Raw genomic sequence first — 19039 nt, 5'->3', positions numbered from 1 at the left:
GATTGTCATTATGCTAATACAGGCTCGTAACGCACGACCCAACACTGCTAGGCTAAGTCTCTGATTGTCATTATGCTAATACAGGCTCGTACAGTACGACCCAACACTGCTAGGCTAAGTCTCTGATTGTCATTATGCTAATACAGGCTCGTACAGTACAACCCAACACTGCTAGGCTAAGTCTCTGATTGTCATTATGCTAATACAGGCTCGTACAGTACAACCCAACACTGCTAGGCTAAGTCTCTGATTGTCATTATGCTAATACAGGCTCGTACAGTAAGACCCAACACTGCTAGGCTAAGTCTCTGATTGTCATTATGCTAATACAGACTCGTACAGTACGACCCAACACTGCTAGGCTAAGTCTCTGATTGTCATTATGCTAATACAGACTCGTACAGTACGACCCAACACTGCTAGGCTAAGTCTCTGATTGTCATTATGCTAATACAGGCTCGTAACGCACGACCCAACACTGCTAGGCTAAGTCTCTGATTGTCATTATGCTAATACAGGCTCGTACAGTACAACCCAACACTGCTAGGCTAAGTCTCTGATTGTCATTATGCTAATACAGGCTCGTACAGTACAACCCAACACTGCTAGGCTAAGTCTCTGATTGTCATTATGCTAATACAGGCTCGTACAGTAAGACCCAACACTGCTAGGCTAAGTCTCTGATTGTCATTATGCTAATACAGACTCGTACAGCACGACCCAACACTGCTAGTCTAAGTCTTTGAATGTCATTATGCTAATACAGACTCGTACAGCACGACCCAACACTGCTAGGCTAAGTCTCTGATTGTCATTATGCTAATACAGGCTCGTAACGCACAACCCAACACTGCTAGGCTAAGTCTCTGATTGTCATTATGCTAATACGGGCTCGTACAGTACAACCCAACACTGCTAGGCTAAGTCTCTGATTGTCATTATGCTAATACAGGCTCGTAACGCACGACCCAACACTGCTAGGCTAAGTCTCTGATTGTCATTATGCTAATACAGGCTCGTACAGTACGACCCAACACTGCTAGGCTAAGTCTCTGATTGTCATTATGCTAATACAGGCTCGTACAGTAAGACCCAACACTGCTAGGCTAAGTCTCTGATTGTCATTATGCTAATACAGGCTCGTACAGCACAACCCAACACTGCTAGGCTATGTCGTTTAGCTATAGCTATGCGCTATAGCGCTTAGATAGACAGACAATAGACAGACATGAGACAGGGTGCACAGACAATAAGTAAAAAGACTATAAATACAGTAAATGTAAAAATATGCAAATCTGTGCATGGGCATCTGGGTAATTAAGGTCCAGACTAAGTTACTTTACTAACTTGTACGTAAACAGAGTGTACAGTGCGGTTCCTTAATTAATGCTTAGGTACTTCTGAACTAAGCACTAATTAACGATCATCACAATCAGTTCTTCATTAATTACTCCCCACTATAATAACCTTCTATGCTAATTTAAGGGTAATTCATCAGTAACCAGACTTTAGGGACTGTAGTGCTGTCCTCTAGGGCTGCACAATATTAGAAAAAAACTGACATTGCGATGTGCAGTGACATTTTCTTTTTGATAAATATTGCAATATTAATTAATATGAGAAATTTCACCAGAAGTCAATGATTCAACTTCCTGTGTGTGTGAATGTGTAGTGGTACACACTCTGGACTATTATCAGTCATTGTTGGTCTACTGGTGTGTAATAACTGGTTTATAGTGGGTAAATGTACTGTGTGTGATTTGAGGTTTTATAGCTAGCTTGTGTATGTGTCTGTTAGCATTAGCAGTAGCCTGAATGACCTAAGTGCTGTTTTAAAACCAGAGAAAGGCGTGCGGTTCTCCCGCTGGTAAAACAGAGCGTTTCAGTGAGAGTTTTAGAAAGGTTCAGATATTATGGTCTGTTTTTATGTACTGATAAAAAATTAATTTGTAACCAGGCTTTAGGGACTGTAAAGGGTTTGCAATCTGACAATGCGATGTGCAATCTGTGATAAATACTGCGATATTAATAAATACGTGAGTAAAATTAATGAGAATGGGTAGATATAACTTGCCTTCAGTAGCTATTTCATAGATGAGAACAATTTTTGTGACTATTGCTCATGTTCACATTGGGATGAAACCATATCCTGTCCCCACAGTTTAAGAACACCTTCCAGACTTTAACTGAAGGGAATCTGCGTACAGTTCAGGTTTCACCATGTTACACAGCCCCCCTCATTTCAGGGCACCATCACGTTTGGGATATAGCAAGGATAAGTACAACAAAGCAGTCATGATTGGCCATTCCCTACCACCCGTGTCAGACCAGTTGCCCACTGCTACCTGCTCAATGACAATGGACTCTTAACTATCTGCCACTACTAACATTATTATTCCCACCTTTAACCATTGTCACTCTCATTACTCTTACCATCACTGCCATGATTATATTAGTTATATTATATTATGATTATTATATTATGATATTAAGATTATGTTGCACACCTGAGCAGTAGAACAGTCTTAAGTGGAACTACGGCGACGTTTATCAATAATTTATAAATAGTTCTGACCAAAGGAGGATGGGTCGGGTCCCTCTTGTGAGTCTTTGGCTGCTCACTGGGGGTCTTAGGATTTTATGTCTTGTTGATATCTTGTCCTCTGACTGTTTACTGATTGTGTAAAGCTGTGTTGTGACAACGACAGTTGTAATAATAAATTTGATTTGATTTGATTGGAGGATAGCAAGGATAGCATGTGTCCTAGTCCCAGACATCATGGGGGCATTGTATACATAAACATTAAGGATGTCAGGTCAGGTTATTTTGCCCCACCGAATCTGATGGGTTGTTGACAACAAGTAAATCTATAGATAGCGTTCTATGGCCAATTGTTCTTCCTCTTAGCACAAGATATCTTCTGCTTTTGGGCTTACTGGTTGGCCACAACAGGAAGAGACACATTCGATGCATTCAGTGTTATATTTATAAATGCAGCACCTTCTCAGATTGTAATAAATAGTATACGGTACTGTGCAAAAGTATGTGAACAGTAAGGGTTTATTTACTCAGTAAAACTAAGTAACTAATATCATATCAATGTCATTCCTACAGAAAGTGGTGGAGGTTCTCCATCACTGTGTTCATCATTAGAACATCTCCAAAGTTCTCCTCTCTCATGGAGTCTAGTATTATTTAGAGTTCTCCTCATATCAACACCTGGTTTGGTGGTAAATCAGGGCTTAATGATGGTAAATCAGGTGAGCTGCTGCTGCTGCTGATGGAATTGGACTGGGGGGTGTCCAGGAGAAACCTGTAAGAACCGAGCTCTGTTCTTCAGACCAGCTCACAAGATCTCACTACTTTCTTCAGGATGAGGAATTCGGGTTTTGTACTTATGTTTACCTGCATCTGTTCTGATGGGATCTGGAGTTTCTCCAGTAAAAATGTTCCAAATAAGAAATACATTTTTAACACTGACTTTTATTGAAATTCAAGAACTTACAGTTCTGGAGATACAAGGTTTTGTATGTAGCTTAGGCTTGTAGACATTAGAACACTTTAGTGTCAAACGCATAAGATCATTGATGAACTTTTAGGGGTTTTAGGGGTTTGAGGGACCATTAAGACAATAAAATAAACAACAATAACAACAATAAAAGCAGGCTTATATGAATAGGCATGACCACAACAAAACAAACACGCTCTGAAAAGAGGTATCCTTAGAGGTATCCTTTGAATTATTGGTCTATTCTAACTAGCTAAGGCTTTTCTTGGGTAAATAGCAAAGCACTTTGTAAGTCGCTCTGGAGAAGAGCGTCTGCTAAATGCCATAAATGTAAATGTAAATGTAAATGAAAAGAGGCTGAAGGGTGATGCTCTAGCTTATTTTGCCTACTGTTTAAGCCAGCATTATCCTTTCACTTCTGTTTTTAGATGATGCCATTTCCGTTTTTAGATATTGTGGCATGAGAGAAAGAACCACCAACCCTGACAGATGTGCCCAGGAGGCCCTTTATTGAACATTGAGTAACCAGTATTGGAAATTGTAAAACAGACCTTTTAGAGAAAGTGATGGGTTACACTTCAAGTTTAGAAAAAAACATAAGCCCACCTTTCTGCCTAATAAACTGCATGACGGTGAACAGCAAAAATTCTGGAGCTTCCGAAGGTCCAGTGGACTAATGCTACGTTCTCATGCTAGTTGAAGGATTCATCTCCTTCCACTTGTGAAGTCGTAATTACAAGCATGTCACGTTCAACTGTTCAACCCAAAAAGATGGCTAATGTAATGTTAATAACTGGCCCGCGCTAGCAGAGTGGGCAATTTCCTAAGCAGAGATGTTTAGTAATGAAGTAGAGCTACTTCACTACTGTACTTAAGTACTTAAGTAAAATACTGTATCTGTATCTACTGGAGTATTTTTACTTCCACTTTTACTTCACTGTATATTCTGGATGAGTTTAATACTTTTACTCCATTACATTGCTTGTTTACATGCTGCATCGTTACTCGCTACAATTATAAAAATGGTACGAATCTTTCAGACCCACATTATCACCTCTAGAGCGCTAGATGGCGCCGTCACGGGTTCGATGAAGCCGCCTCAAGCTGTTGAGCAGAACAGGCGATCAAGCTGTGAGCGAGCATGCTGCAGTTCTTCCTCACACTAACGCTAGAGCTCTGTTAGTTTATCTCCAGATGGAAGAAGAAGAACCACCAGAAGAACCACCTCCATCCTCACCACCTGCAAATACTCGTATATCGTATTTACCATAATTCCAATCGCATGTGATCGCAGCATAAGTCTCTGTCACCATTATTTGCGATTGCTGGTTTGAATCCCAGGTCACGCTGCTTGCCATCAGCAGCCGGAGTCAGAGGGAGCAGAACTGGGTGAGTTCATTGATGGCAGCTCCTCCCCACATCACTCCTTGTGTGACGTTGGTCGTCTATTAGCTGCATCAGTTGGAAACGGAGGAGACATCGTACTGTTGGGGGCATTGCTAGTGAGTCCTGTACATCTGAGACGAATAGCAGAGTGGTGCAGTGGAAGCGTGCTGGATATAACCCATAGGTCGATGGATTGAAACCTTCCTCTGCTAGACATTGTCTCTTTCTAGGGACCATTGTGTTGGACATGAAACTATGGATTCCTGATATTGCCACAGTGTGGCGCTAGCAGTATGGAGCTAGCAGAGTGGTAGTTAATGAAAACGCTTGATTTTGGGTATATAGTGTTAAGAAATCCAGCCCCAATATGCCTAATGGATAAGGCACTGGCCTCCTATATCAGGGATTGTGGGTTCGAGTCCCATCTGGGGTGAACTAGTAGCAGAGTGGTGCAGCAGAAGTGCTGCTAGAAAATGGGTTAAAAATTCAAAATAAATAAAATGTTAGACCGGGAAAATTCCCCTATCCACAACCAACAGCATTCAAAGACAGAGGAACCCATATTACACCACAGTAACTACTGCTCTCATCAGTTACATTATCTCTGAGGGTGACTTAGCTAGAAGCTACATGTGGCAGCAAATTCCACACCACAGTCAGCACCATAAATTCTGCTAAGAGTCAGAATGAGCTTTGCATGAAGGACCTACTTGCATCCAACCACTCACTGTGTGGTTGTTATGACATCATTCTCAGGCCAACTGTGTATTTCCTGTGAACTGGGCTTCACACAAGTCTTGAGGTAAGATCTGGTCCCTGCATATGTGAGGCAGTGGCCCAGGACATGGTCAAATGAATTTAATAAGAGTTTCACGCGTCGAGTGTACGCTGTACCATTCACCACCCAAGTCCGTACAGTCCGGGCTCTAAGCTGCAAAACCATCAACAGCAGCTGCAATGTTCAAAATGAAGAATTCTGTACCATCCAATACTGGTTCTGTCATCTTCACCATGTTAAAAGGTCAAAGGTCACCTTAACTCAGGAAAACTAAGCTGCAAAATCAGCCTGGTTTGAGTATCTGGTGAATAGGCAAGTGTAAACTGCCTACATCAGTTTAGCTGTACCCATTTGTACTGAAGTTATAAGGAGTGTTGCGGCCTGGAGTGCTCTTTTAATGAGGCACAATACAGCCAATCAGAGCCAGGCATGAGTATTGTACTAATCAGCGCAAATCGCTTGAGGTTCCACAGCTGAGCTCATTCCCCTCGACTCTATTAGCTATCGTGCTACTAGTTAGCCAGTCGAGCTGATCTCCCCTTCAATTGTATTAGCTAGCTGAGCTGCCCCCCAACCACATTCACCCCCCCCCCCCTTCACAGTGTGTTTTATCTAGTGGTAGTTGTTGTTTATCACTTTATTATTTTATTTATATCCCAATTATCTCCTGATCTTGCACAAGGACCACAAACATAGTCATTTAATAAAAAGTAAACAGCAGCAACACTGTCTAGAAAAAATATTAATATTAATAATTAAGTTATTTACATTTTTTCCAGATAAAGCAACCTTATATGAGATATTGGTATTATAAGATTGTTTCTAGACATTTTTCACTTGGGTTAAGTTACGTTAATCACCGTACTCTTTACGACATAACAAACTAGCACAATTACCTAAATATTTAGAAATATTAGATATACTGATTTAATTTAAGATCTTTTCACATGCCAAATGTATATTTATATATATATTGTTTTTCACTATTAAGTTCTATTTATTTAAGTTATTTAAAATGTCTAAATTCACTTTCTGGGTTGAAGTTCATTCTGATGTTTTGGCTGAAGCTAGACTAGTTTGCTCTTGCCCACAGCTCTCTCCTTCCAGCTGTAGGATGGTTCTTCAGTTTGTTGGGAATTCTCGCAAATGAAGCCCACCCCCAGAAAAAGCAACCTTATATGGGAATTATATATTGGTATTATAAGATTGTTTTTAGATATTTTTCACTTGGGTTAAGTTACGTTAATCACCGTACTCTTTACAACATTACAAACTGGCACAGGTACCTAAATATTTTGAAATTTTAGATATACTGATTTAATTTAAGATGTTAAGAGGTTTTCACTATTACGATTTATTTACGCATGTCAATATATATATATATATATATATATATATATATATATATATATATATAGGTTTTCACTATTACGTTTTATTTATTTAAGTAATTTAAAATGTCTAAATTCGGATGAGACTTCAGGCCCAAAGCAAGAGGACCAGAGTCCACCACAGCCCAGTTCCTGTACTAAAGGTCCCACCGCAGTTCTTTAATAGTCTCTGCACTTGAAGAAATGGACATGGGGCTTTTTTTTTCTCTGTGTGACGTACAGTCTGCTCTGCCCACCTCATGTTGGTCATTCTTCTAAAGTGTAAAATCACAGTAATTTCTTAACCTGGTTAGTCACTTCCTCTTAGTTCACAAGTGGACCTAAGGTGTGGCCTGCATGCCTGCATGCCTGCCTGCCTGCCTGCCTGTCGTCCTGAATGGAGCTTCCCATATAAGGTTGCTTTATCTGGAGGTGGGCTTAATTTGCGGGAATTCCCAACAAACTGAGCTTCTACTTTACTTGATTGCGTCAGAACAGCTGTTTCTTTAGGGGTTTTTTTTTATTACCCACCTCTATTCCGACAGACCCCATCTCCCTGCCCAATAGTACCTACAGTCACAAGCGGTCTTATCCCAATACGGGTGGTCACAGTATATAGATATATATATATATGGTACACAGGATATTGTGCTAAAGCTCGGTTTCTTTTTAGCTAATGACGAATAAAAGTTGGGTTTCGCTGTGATTTTATGTCACACTGTATTAAACCGAGCAGAAAAACAGCGTTATCTGGACTAGCAGTTACTACGAGTCGTGAGTTATAGCACAGGACTCGGTACATGAATCGAACGGTGCAGTGATTCACTGAGCTCAGTTCAAACTTCTGGCTTTCACCGACAACTGACCCAAAACCTGTGCTGGGCACCGAAAGACACATTTAACGTGTCACATATTTTTATAGAGCAACCCTAGAGGTTAATATACCCACATAAACCCCTCCATAAGTAGTGGTGGACCCCAGCTAGCTAGCAGGAATGATAGCTGGATACACTGGCTGTGTGTTCAGGGGTGTTTGTGGACACCCCTTCCAAAATTATGCACACACAGCGTGTTTAGTCCCTGTAGAGAAGTACTGACAACAGAATAGGGGTATAACGCCCTTAAGCATTAAGCTTGTGCTCTCTGGAATGATGGAAGCGTGGCCAGATGTCCCAATACTTTTGTCCATGTAGTGTATCAACGTAAACAGTCCTCTGTCCTCACTGTTCCGGCATTAGACGTTGTCCTCAAATTCAAGTTTGCTTATTTGACGTAACAACTTACATTCAGCCTTTATATGATGTTTTAATTTGTTAAATTTACCATAAAATATTAATTAAGCTCTAAATTTGCATATGCTAAGATATGCAAATTGAGAAGTCCCACATATGAAGCCCTGCATTAAGTAAATAAATAAATGAATACGTGAAGAAATAAACAATTATTATTATAATTGAATTGTTATTATTAATCAATGTTTATATATTTTTATGATGATTATATTTTTATTTATGTATTTCTTCTTATTATTATTTATTTATATATTTTATTACCATTATATTTTTATTTGCTATTATTATTGTTTTTTATATGATCATAATCATTATTATTAGTAGTAAATGTTCATAGATTTTGTATGTATACATTTATTATTAATATTCGTTTTTAACGTTTTATATATATATTTTATTATTATTATTATTATTATTATTATTGTTGTTGTTGTTGTTGTTATCGTTATTAATCTTATTAGTAGTATAAATATGCATAAATATGTTTCACGAAATCATATAATATATATAATAGATCAGTGACATTTTGAAATATGTATATTAATATGCTATAAAACATTCTTTATAGCAAATTATATATATATATATATATATATATATATATATATAAATGCATATATTTCACATACACAGACTCCATCCTTCTCATTCAGTAATTGCTTTTAGGGGCGTGTATGAACTACCATAGACGCTCATTGGGGGCGTGGTTACCTCGAAATGGGTGGGGAATATAAAAAAGGCTCCTGTGTTTGCCCCGCCCAATGGCAACTGAGAAGCGCGACAGAGGAGCAGCTGGACCCTTCAGCACTGAACTCCACAAGACTGTCCAGAACCATGGATTTAATGACGAACATCCTGCTGGTGATCCTGGCGATTCAGGGTAAGGAGCTGTCACTGGTCTTAACCCGTGTGTTCGTTTGAGGTCTAGGTGGAGGTTACTGACCACTCCACATGTAGGGCACTGGGAGTGAGTCCAGCTCCATGACTGATCCACCTGTCCTGCAGTGTGGTTTCACCTAAGTGCTCTGTGAGTGTTTGTGCTCTCTGGAGGCAGATGTGGGTTATCAATCAGGTCCGAGAACTCCTGCAGTGCTGAGTTTACAGCTGTGGAGCTCCTTAGCACATCCAGCATCTATCAGCATAGGGGCTGAATTGTGTAGCTTATACAGGAATCTGATATATGGCAATATATAGAATTAAATTATATGGAATTTCTTTATATACAACATATATTTATCACATATAGAAATTGGATATATGTGATATGCATGCCAATTCATTGAAATTTGGCTGTTTGGCAATATAGGACATTTAGTTAAGCTGTTTCACAATATACAAACATTAATCTAAAAATCTAAAAATGAAATTATCACTGTCTGCATCAGCTTTACAAGAGAAGGAAACAACCTTCTTGAGCAACAACCTTCAATGAACGTCATTTTTAAGCATTTCTATTGGCTCATTCGGCAGGACAGCGAATTATGACCAAATGTGAAAAATGTGGATATAAAGTTTTGCAGCACAACGGCAATATATTTCATACATCTATTACATATATATGTACGATTATTGCTATTTATTTATAGACTTACTATATATATATATATATATATATATATATATATATATATATATATATATATATATTATAGCTGTCCAATGAAAAACATCTGAAAGGAGAATTAATTCATTTTAAATGGAAGTCATAATAAAATAAGAGTTTATTCCAATACATTTAGAGCATTTCTATTGGTCCATTCATCCAGAATCACTGACGCATTGTACAGAAGCAGCTACAGTGTTCAAACCATGGAGAGAACTAAAAACAGACTTGGAGATACATGTTTTATATATAATATTATATATTATGATATGGTAAAAATACTATTTTAAGACATTTTCACGACACATGTGATCATACATACATTAAATGGTGTATATAAATATGTATGTATGTGTATGTATATATAAGCCTTTTAACTTTCAATGGAGGTCAATGTAAAGAGATTTGGAGCATTTCTATTGGTCCATTTTTGGAACAACTGCCATGATACATGAGACATACATTAAATGGTGTATATAAATATGTATGTATGTGTGTACATATATATATATATATATATATATATATATATATAAGCCCTTTAACCTTCAATGGAAGTCAATGTAAAGAGATTTGGAGCATTTCTATTGGTCCATTTTTAGAACAACTGTCAGGATTTTGCAGGACAGCGACGATTTGATACATATGTGTGTATGATTTACAGTATATCTACATGTATTTTAAAATGTATTGCCCAGTCCTTCACGATATATCGGCACTTATGGCCATATATCAGATTTCCTCATGGGCAGACTCTGTTCTCCTCACCCTGATCTATAACCAAAAAAATATCAAAGCTCCAAAGTTCCCAGGAAAGGGTCCTTCATCCTGATCTTGGACAGATGTTTCTGCAGGCGCATGCAAGACTCTGCCTGCTGGAACACGTGTCTCCAATCAGGACGACTGAACCTGTTCGGACTGTTGCGAGTTAAAGGGGAGTGAAGTGAAGTGAGGTTTGGTGTCATTCTTGGTAGGGACGTTGTTTTTTCTAAAACCAGTCCCCTACAGAACATGTGTTTTTCAGAATAACCCAGTTTTACCATCATAAACACTGCATATAAAACTCAGAAGACACGAGTGTGTTCACTGGTGGATTGGAATGGTAAATAAAATGGCCATATTTGTGTTGTTAGTAGGGGTGCAAGGACTAATGGACTTAGTCCCCGAAAAAACGATGACCGAATTTGGTCTTGCGCTAACTAGGAACGGTACAGGGTGGGTTACCAAACTTGATACTTTACTTTACACTGATCATTTCCTCAATCTGGACGCAGATCTGCAGAGAACACACACAGACTGAGCAGCTGTCAGTCACGTGAACGGACTATTGATGGCAGAGGGTTGTGGGTTCGATACCCAGGCTCAGCAAGCTGCCACTGTTGGGCCCTTGAGCCCTGTCTGCTCCTCAGGCGCCGCACCCAAATTCCATCTGTGTCGAACATTAATGGTGAAGATGCTTGTCTTGTCTTGTCTAGTCTGCTAAATTTAAAAGCTGATAGGCATTCATAATCCAAATAATTGATAATTAATTATCCATTAAAGTTATCCCCTATGATAATAGTGGTTTGTCACAGGCCTAATTGTTAGCATCGCAACCCTTGGTTCAATTCACTATCACTATAAAGAAATCCAGGTCTTTCTTTCAGACCACGCTGGATCACTCTGTTTACCTCTCAACCCCCCATATATATACAGAATATCAAACTGTAATATGAATATGATCTTTTAGCGTAGCAGAGATTAGCATCATGATCAGCATAATGAGATCAATAATGATCAGATATGGAACGACTGCTTTTTTTCTTTTCCAATCCCAGTATTTATATTATCCGGGGCAGTGGTGGCTCAGCGGTTAGAGCGCCGGGCTATCGATAACAGGGTTGTGGGTTCAATTCCCAGGCTTGGCAAGCTGCCACTGTTGGGCACTTGAGCAAGACCCTTTACCCTCTCTGCTCCCCGGGTGCTGGAGTTGGCTGCCCACCGCTCTGGGTGTGTGTGTACTCACTAGTTTACTACCACAGATGGGTTCAATGCGGAGAACACATTTCGCTGTACAGTGACAAATACGTGCACCTTTATTAAGTCGTAAGTATCAGCTGATACCAATACCGATACATCTTCCTAAAATAAAAAAAACCTACAAAGCTTTAAAATAAGCTGGTTTTCATTGTAGCAAGATGGGCTTCTAAAGATTAGAAGACTAGCATGCTCAATCTACTTTAACACCCGGCGACCACACAGGAAGGATGTCAACACATGGATATCTGCTTTAGAAGACAGAAAACCAAAACCAATACAACGTGATCGTACCATTACACCTATTAGAAAGAAAGTTAGGCTGACCACAGAACAGCCTTGACCAGCATATCTCGTATATCTCCCACAGGGTTCTATTTTAGGGCCAGTTTAGTTGATGTTTATTATGAGAGTAATGTAGTTATGAGAGAGTGAAGGAGCGAGCTATGGGCTTACATACAGAATGTAAGGGGTTAACCCTTACCCTCAATGAACTGCACTTTTACATCATCTGTCAGAATTCTGTGAATATCTCAACATGCTTAAAACTAGGAGATAAGTAGAAATTAAAAATATATATATAAACATTACAGTTCAAATAAGTCAAAGTTGACCTTCGACCATGAACACAGAGAACCTGGTTCCAACAGTAGTGGCTGGAATGTGTTGTTTGTAAGCAAATCCGGCCCAGACTGCAGGGAAATGGCATTCGTGACACAATCTCCTCTATTCCACTCTGAATGGGCCACAGCGAAGCTCTCTGAAATGGGTTATCCGGCTTACTGGCCATAAAGCAGCCAGTGAACTGGAACCATATTTGAAGAGAATCAGCAAGCAGGGTCAGATAGTCTCTCTCTCTCTCTCTCTCTTTCTCTCTCGTCCTATCTATCTCTCCGACCTTCTGCTTGACCTTTACTTCGCATTCCCCTCTCTCATGTCCGTGCTTTAGTCTGTCTTCTGTCTTTCCTCTGACCCTCGCTCACTTCGCCTCTTGTTTCAAGGTTCCCTCTCAGGCCGGCTGCCGTTTCCGCTGGCTGGCTTTTTAAGGGTCTCTTTGTTTAACGCCTGTGTCCGCGTCCATGCAGCCTCTAGGCCCTTTTTTTCCTCCTCCACAGTGACAGATAAGGTGCTTATAGAGTCAGCACATGTGCTGCTGTTACTGCATTCTCGTTTTCACGCTAGTGTTTTTTTGTTTTTGTGGCTGAGCTCTAATGTGGACTATCACATTAAATGTGCAGCCCTGCATGAGACCACAAAGTTTCCACTGTGAGTCACTTCTGAAAAATTTTGGTTATCAGGAGGTTTTCTGATGAAGTGTTCTAACACATTAAACTCAATTGATCCCTGTGGCTTACACTTAAAGCATCTTTCTGCAACATTTGGACCATAAAATAACAGCTTCACACTCATGTTGGTGCTTCACTGAGCTGTAACGGCCAGAATAGCATCTCTGTTGTTGCTACTCCGGGCTCGACGGGCACTGTATAACTCTGGTGAAGAGGGAAGGATAACACTCACCAGAACTGCACAACGCTACATAGTCATATTTGTGTAAAATCATGGCACACTACCTCCTCAGATCACATGCTTCTTTCACTTTCATTGACGGTTCTGTCAATATCTCTCAGCTTGTCCAGAAATGCATGTGTAAAGCATGTCCTTTAAGTGTAGTTTAGAGCGAGAATTTCACTTCCAATCTGTAGGGGGTGCCCAGGAGCAAGAAATGCCAATTCTTGCATACTGCTGCTTTAAATGTGCAAGTGTAAATGTGTTTGTACGTAAACCACGATATGTAAGGGGTGGACATTTTTATATATGATTATAAAATATATTATAATTTATATATATACATTCTTATATATGAATATTGATTACATTTAGACTAATTGAGTTGTTAATTAGAGTGTAAATGTACAAGTGTAAATGTGTTTGTATGTAAACCACAATCTGTAAGGGGTGAACATTTTTATATATGATTATAATATATATGTATATTCTTATATATGAATATTGATTACATTTAGATTAATTGAGTTGTTAATATGAGAAAATAAAGAAATTTGAAACTTGTTTCACTGTTTACTCAAAAAAAAACCTTAGTTACTTTGTATTGGCTAGGATCCAAAAGATTCCTCTAAGTTTAGATACTACAATATACAGAAGTCAAGGTCGTTCCACCACTTTGGTGCCAGGACAGAAAAAAAAAGCCTGGATCCTCATCTTCCATGGATCCTGAGGGATGGCGGCTCAGGCCGAGCCGTACCTGAATCTCGAAACTGGAGCTTATGGAGTTAATGTTACTAAGCCCAGTATTTTCGCAGTTCCAAATTGGCTTGGTATGAAACACTGTGTACAGCTCCATTAGGAACAGGATCAAACTTGCCTGCACTCCATTGCTTTCAGATCTTCAGAGTCAGGCTTCAGCACCAGCATCTGAATGTGTGGAATGTCTATAAATCTTCTCTAAACCCACGTAATCACATCAGAAGTCGAGAGAAGACGAGGGATTAGAGCAGAAGATAATGCTCTCTCTATGGAGAGGATGAATGTGTGGACTGGTTCCTGTGGTTTTGTGTATGTCGTGTGAAGAGTATAGAAAACGTTAAGCCATTTCTTCGGATATTGATAATGATAAGGAGCCGTTATCCCTTATATATATATATATATATATATATATATATATATATATATATCACACACTGTTCACCTTTGGAGGTTTGAGACAGTGGAGGAACATCTTGAGGTGCTTTAAGGAAGGTTTTTAGAAGAAAAGGGCTCCTTAAAGGTTCCTCCATAGTTTTGAAGAAAACATTAAGGAACCTCCAAAGAGTTGCTCAGGAATCTTATACTTTTGACCTTTTAACCTGTGTGGGAGGAGGATCATGCTTGGATATCCTCCTAATTCCAATGTGGTGGCCATCTCTAGCTTACCTACCACCTTTCCATGTCCTCCTTGTTCCTTACTTCTCTTTCTCAGTTCTGGTCTAGCTTTCTGGTTCTAGCTTGAACAGGAGTTCCCCAAAGTTCTCTCAGAGGGTTCTCTCCCCTTCTACAGCCATACAGTGTCTTCATTTTTATGTTGGAGGCATGGTCTTGTCTTGCAAATACTAAATTACAGTACAGTAAATACACAGTACTGAATTACATCACACTAAGTGAACAGTACAGTACACCACCGTACCCAAAGGGTTCTTTTTTGCAGGCCATAGAAGATCACTATTGGCTCCTTTAAGAACCTTGGTCAGATAAGCAAGGAATGATGTATGGAGGAAGCGCCATCAACCCACACCTGAGACAGCAAGGTCAGCTGTGGCCTCTTTGACTCTGGCTGCTGATGGCAAGTAGCGTGACTCGGAGATCCTCGGATCATAACGGCAGCACCTTAGACAGAACAAGAGTGTTGGGATGGACAGAACCTCAGGTGTTGGCCCTGTCATTGGGAGATCACCTGTTCAGTCCTTGATGATGCCATAGCCATTAGTGGAGAGAAGTTCTAGAGAGCAAAAACATGTATCTCCATTTTTGTCTTGTTTTTTTCACTTCCTCCGTCATTTGAACCCTGCGGCTGCTCTGTGTACACTGTGTAAATAGAAATGCTCTTTAAATGACTTGTAATAAACCCTTATTTAACTTCCACTATTTAACTTCCACTAAAATGAACAGCATCTGTGCCTTCTTCTGTAAAGTCGCTATTTTGGAGAGTTTCCTTGGATAGCGACAAGAGATATGCAAATGAATACAGATAGAGTGCATCGAGACCATAGTGCATATTGGTTATTGGTGCAATGCATGCATGTAAATAGCTGTTATCTGTAAAACAGGGCTTGATGGGAAGCATATCCAGCGCATATCACCGTGCTCTGCTGATAGCTGACTGTGTTCCTGTGTTAGTTATGCCTGTTGGAATAGATGATGAATAGTGATAGTCTGCTGTAGGTCTAACGGAATCTGTGCATGTCTAGTCAGTGGTGGGGCTGGCCCTGCAGGTTGTGTGTAAAGGTATGATGCTAAGTGTGTGTGTGTGTGTGTGTGTGTTTGTGTCTGTTTCGGCAGGTTGGAGCGTGGAGCAGACCTGGGGGTTTAATGTGGGAACAGCAGGAGCCAAAGTGTTCTCAGGAGCAGCTCTGGAGGAGTTTGGATACACGGTGCAGCAGTTCTCCAATCACCAGGGCAAATGGTAAACAGCGGTTCTGTGTCCAGTTAGAACCTTCATTTCATAAAAAGCAATGGCACTTTTGAAGAACCATGAAGAACCATGTGTGTAATAGAGATGGGTGAATTGGGAAGAACCTTGAAATTAGTGAAGAAGCTCCATGAAGTGAAGCTCCTCAGACCATTAGTTCTCCTATAGCTTCTCTGAAGCACCTTTATTTTGAAGAGCATATCTCGCTCACTTTGCTTCTCTGCTACTCATCTCATATGCACACACACACACACACACACACACACACATACACACTCCAGCGTGAATAGGAAAGGACAGAACAGTGTGTTCAGTTAATGTGGATCCGGATGATTGGCTTATATTCACACACACACACACACACACACTTATGATATCTTTATACATGTCCAGACAACCTCTTTATATCTTTCCTCGCTTCACACTACAGAACACACACACACACACACACACACTCAGACACACTCAGACACACACATGCACACGCTTCCTGTGGTCGTCTATAATGCCGTCTGCATGGAGGCAATCTCCCCCTGCGCTGGGTTCCTTTACAATTTATCTCAGCAGAACCCGGTTCCTTCCTTTCATTCGCTGCACAAACAGACATGTGGGCTCTTTTCCCAACTGTGCCACGGTTTCTCCACATTCCAGCGGATGCAGCAGCCATGGTGTGGACAATGTACAGGATACTGGCCTCGGTGCAAATATACAGCTTGAATTAGCAGGTCCTATAAAATCCCCCATCAAGGCTCTATATTTTCATTGTGTTTGTGTTGTTTTTTTAGGGAACTCATTAACAGTGAGGACTTAGGATGTAGGTTAGCTGGGATTCAAAAAAACAATAATAATATTATTATGTACACTTATGTCCAAATGTTTGTGGACACCCCTTCTAACTTGCCTCACTGCCAATAGAATAGGCACCATGCCTAACGCCAGGATCCCCAGCATTGAGCTGAGGAGCAGTGGAAGAGCTGTGTTCTCTGGAATGATGGTGGAGCTCCATACAGTACTTTTGGGAGGAGCTAGCTGGGGAGTTGGGGGGTGATGAGGTGGGATGGTGGTCCTCATCCAGCATCCTGACCTCACTAACGCTCTTGTCACTGAATGTAATCAAATCCTCACAGCAATGCTCCTCCAAAATCTAGAAATAAGCTCTACTTCTTCCCTGCACAGTAGAGACAGTCGCTCCAACAATAGCAGGATTAACTCTTTTTAATACCCTTGATTAGGTGTCCCAATACTTTTGCCCATATAGTGTTATAAGTGTAATAACTGCTACAGCCGTAGTGAAGTAAGCAGTAAAATATAAGCATGTTGGGTGTGTTTCAACGAGTATGGTCTACAGCTGTCCACCAACACTGACACATTGTCCTCGTTCGATCCACCATTATTTTATGGGTTGAAATAAGAAGGAAATGGTCAGAATGTCCAAAATGTTGTTTTCAGTTAATGAGGATTAAAGAAAGAAAAGACTGATTGTAGATGACTCTCTCTCTCTTTCTCTACGTGCAAAAGGGAGAGGGACAGAGAAGTGAAGGTAGCAGGGGCACAGCCTTGTAAAATGACCATATTTACCCTAATAGTGTGAACTGTGTGCCGTAGCGTGATGCTTCAGTACCAATACATGCAGCACTATGAGCTGGTAGTGTTGTCCCTAAAGTCAGTCATGAACTCCACTTCACTTCGTCCAGGCTTTTTTCTGTCCTGCACCGAAGTGGTGGAACGAGCTTCCCCTGGGTGTCCGAACAACAGAGTCCAACGCTCGCTGTTTTCAAACCCAGACTGAAGACCCTCCTCTTCTGAGAGTACTTGGGTGAATAGCAGAGTGGTCTCCTTACTGACTTGTGTTTAGTAGAGTCTAAACTTAGAGGATCTTTGACTTTTAGTCTATTTAAACTAGCTGAGGTTCTTCTTGAGTAAACAGTGAAGCACTTTGTAAGTCGCTCTGGAGAAGAGCGTCTGCTAAATGCCTTAAATGTAAATGTAAATGAATGAGTTGGATGAGTTGATCATCCAAAATCTTGACCTTACTAATGATCTTGTTGCTGGATGCAATCAAATCCTCACATCAATGCTCATTCAAAATGCAACAGAAGGCCTTCCCTGGACAGTATGTTTGTAAGTCATGTAAGTTATGGCTACTCACTTATAGAATGACGCTGGGGCATTATGGGAAATGTAGTGCCTGTAGTAATTTTGCATGGCGTGTCCTGTAGTTCTGTTCTGCTCAGCAGTCCAGAGTAAAATGAACTTTGCACTGCTGTGATTTTAGAGGGGCACAGCGACATTTTACTGAGGCACGTGATGGAGGTCAGTGTAGGGATTTTATTCTGAATAATTTGGAGTGTTTCTATTGGTCCATTCATTCTGAAATTCTGATGCAATGTAAAAAAAAACAACAACTGCCAGATGCACATTATGTGTAAGATACTAGGTTTTTGCACGACATTGACTAAATGATGCTTGGGCATCACTGCAGCTGCGCTCACACTATGTTTACATGATGCTGGTTTGTCACATTTGGTGTGAATTCAGTGTGAAAGATAAAGAGAGGTTGCAAAATGAACTGAGACTGGGGCATAACCACATAAAAGGTTGGTTCCACAGAAACGGAGTAAGCCTTAATCTTTTCGGAACGGTGAGTCAAGTCCTCTAACTGCTGTAAGACCGAAGCCCCGGCCTTCTGACGCAGCTTGTGTACACATGGCTGTGATTTCATAGCCTTTTCCAGGCCCTGGTTTATTTTAAGGGGAACGGTTTATTATTCACAGTTATCTTGAGCTGTCTAGACATTTATAAACTGGTCACAGGCATCACCAAAATCCCCTCCGTGCCTCACTCTTATGATGCAACTCGGCCACGGTGCTTTGTATTTGTTAGGCGACCCATTTCCTGTCCA

The 19039-nt window shown here is 40.3% G+C and overlaps 1 protein-coding gene across 1 annotated transcript in view; it reads left to right on the top strand.

Annotated features, from left to right (window-relative positions):
• The first annotated feature begins 9127 nt into the window (after positions 1-9127).
• itga2.2 (integrin, alpha 2 (CD49B, alpha 2 subunit of VLA-2 receptor), tandem duplicate 2) overlaps positions 9128-19039 on the top strand; it is a 34340-nt gene continuing 24428 nt past the window's right edge. The window contains exons 1-2 of the mRNA XM_072658727.1: positions 9128-9215; positions 16008-16131. Of these exons, the coding sequence (XP_072514828.1) occupies positions 9170-9215; positions 16008-16131 (170 nt within the window). The 5' untranslated portion in view covers positions 9128-9169. The remainder of the gene's footprint in view (positions 9216-16007; positions 16132-19039) is intronic.

Source organism: Salminus brasiliensis, chromosome 16 (assembly GCF_030463535.1).
Source record: "Salminus brasiliensis chromosome 16, fSalBra1.hap2, whole genome shotgun sequence".
NCBI classification, from domain to species: Eukaryota; Metazoa; Chordata; class Actinopteri; order Characiformes; family Bryconidae; genus Salminus; species Salminus brasiliensis.
The sequence above is the reverse complement of the archived record's forward strand: the minus strand, read 5'-3'. Positions and strand labels throughout refer to the sequence as shown.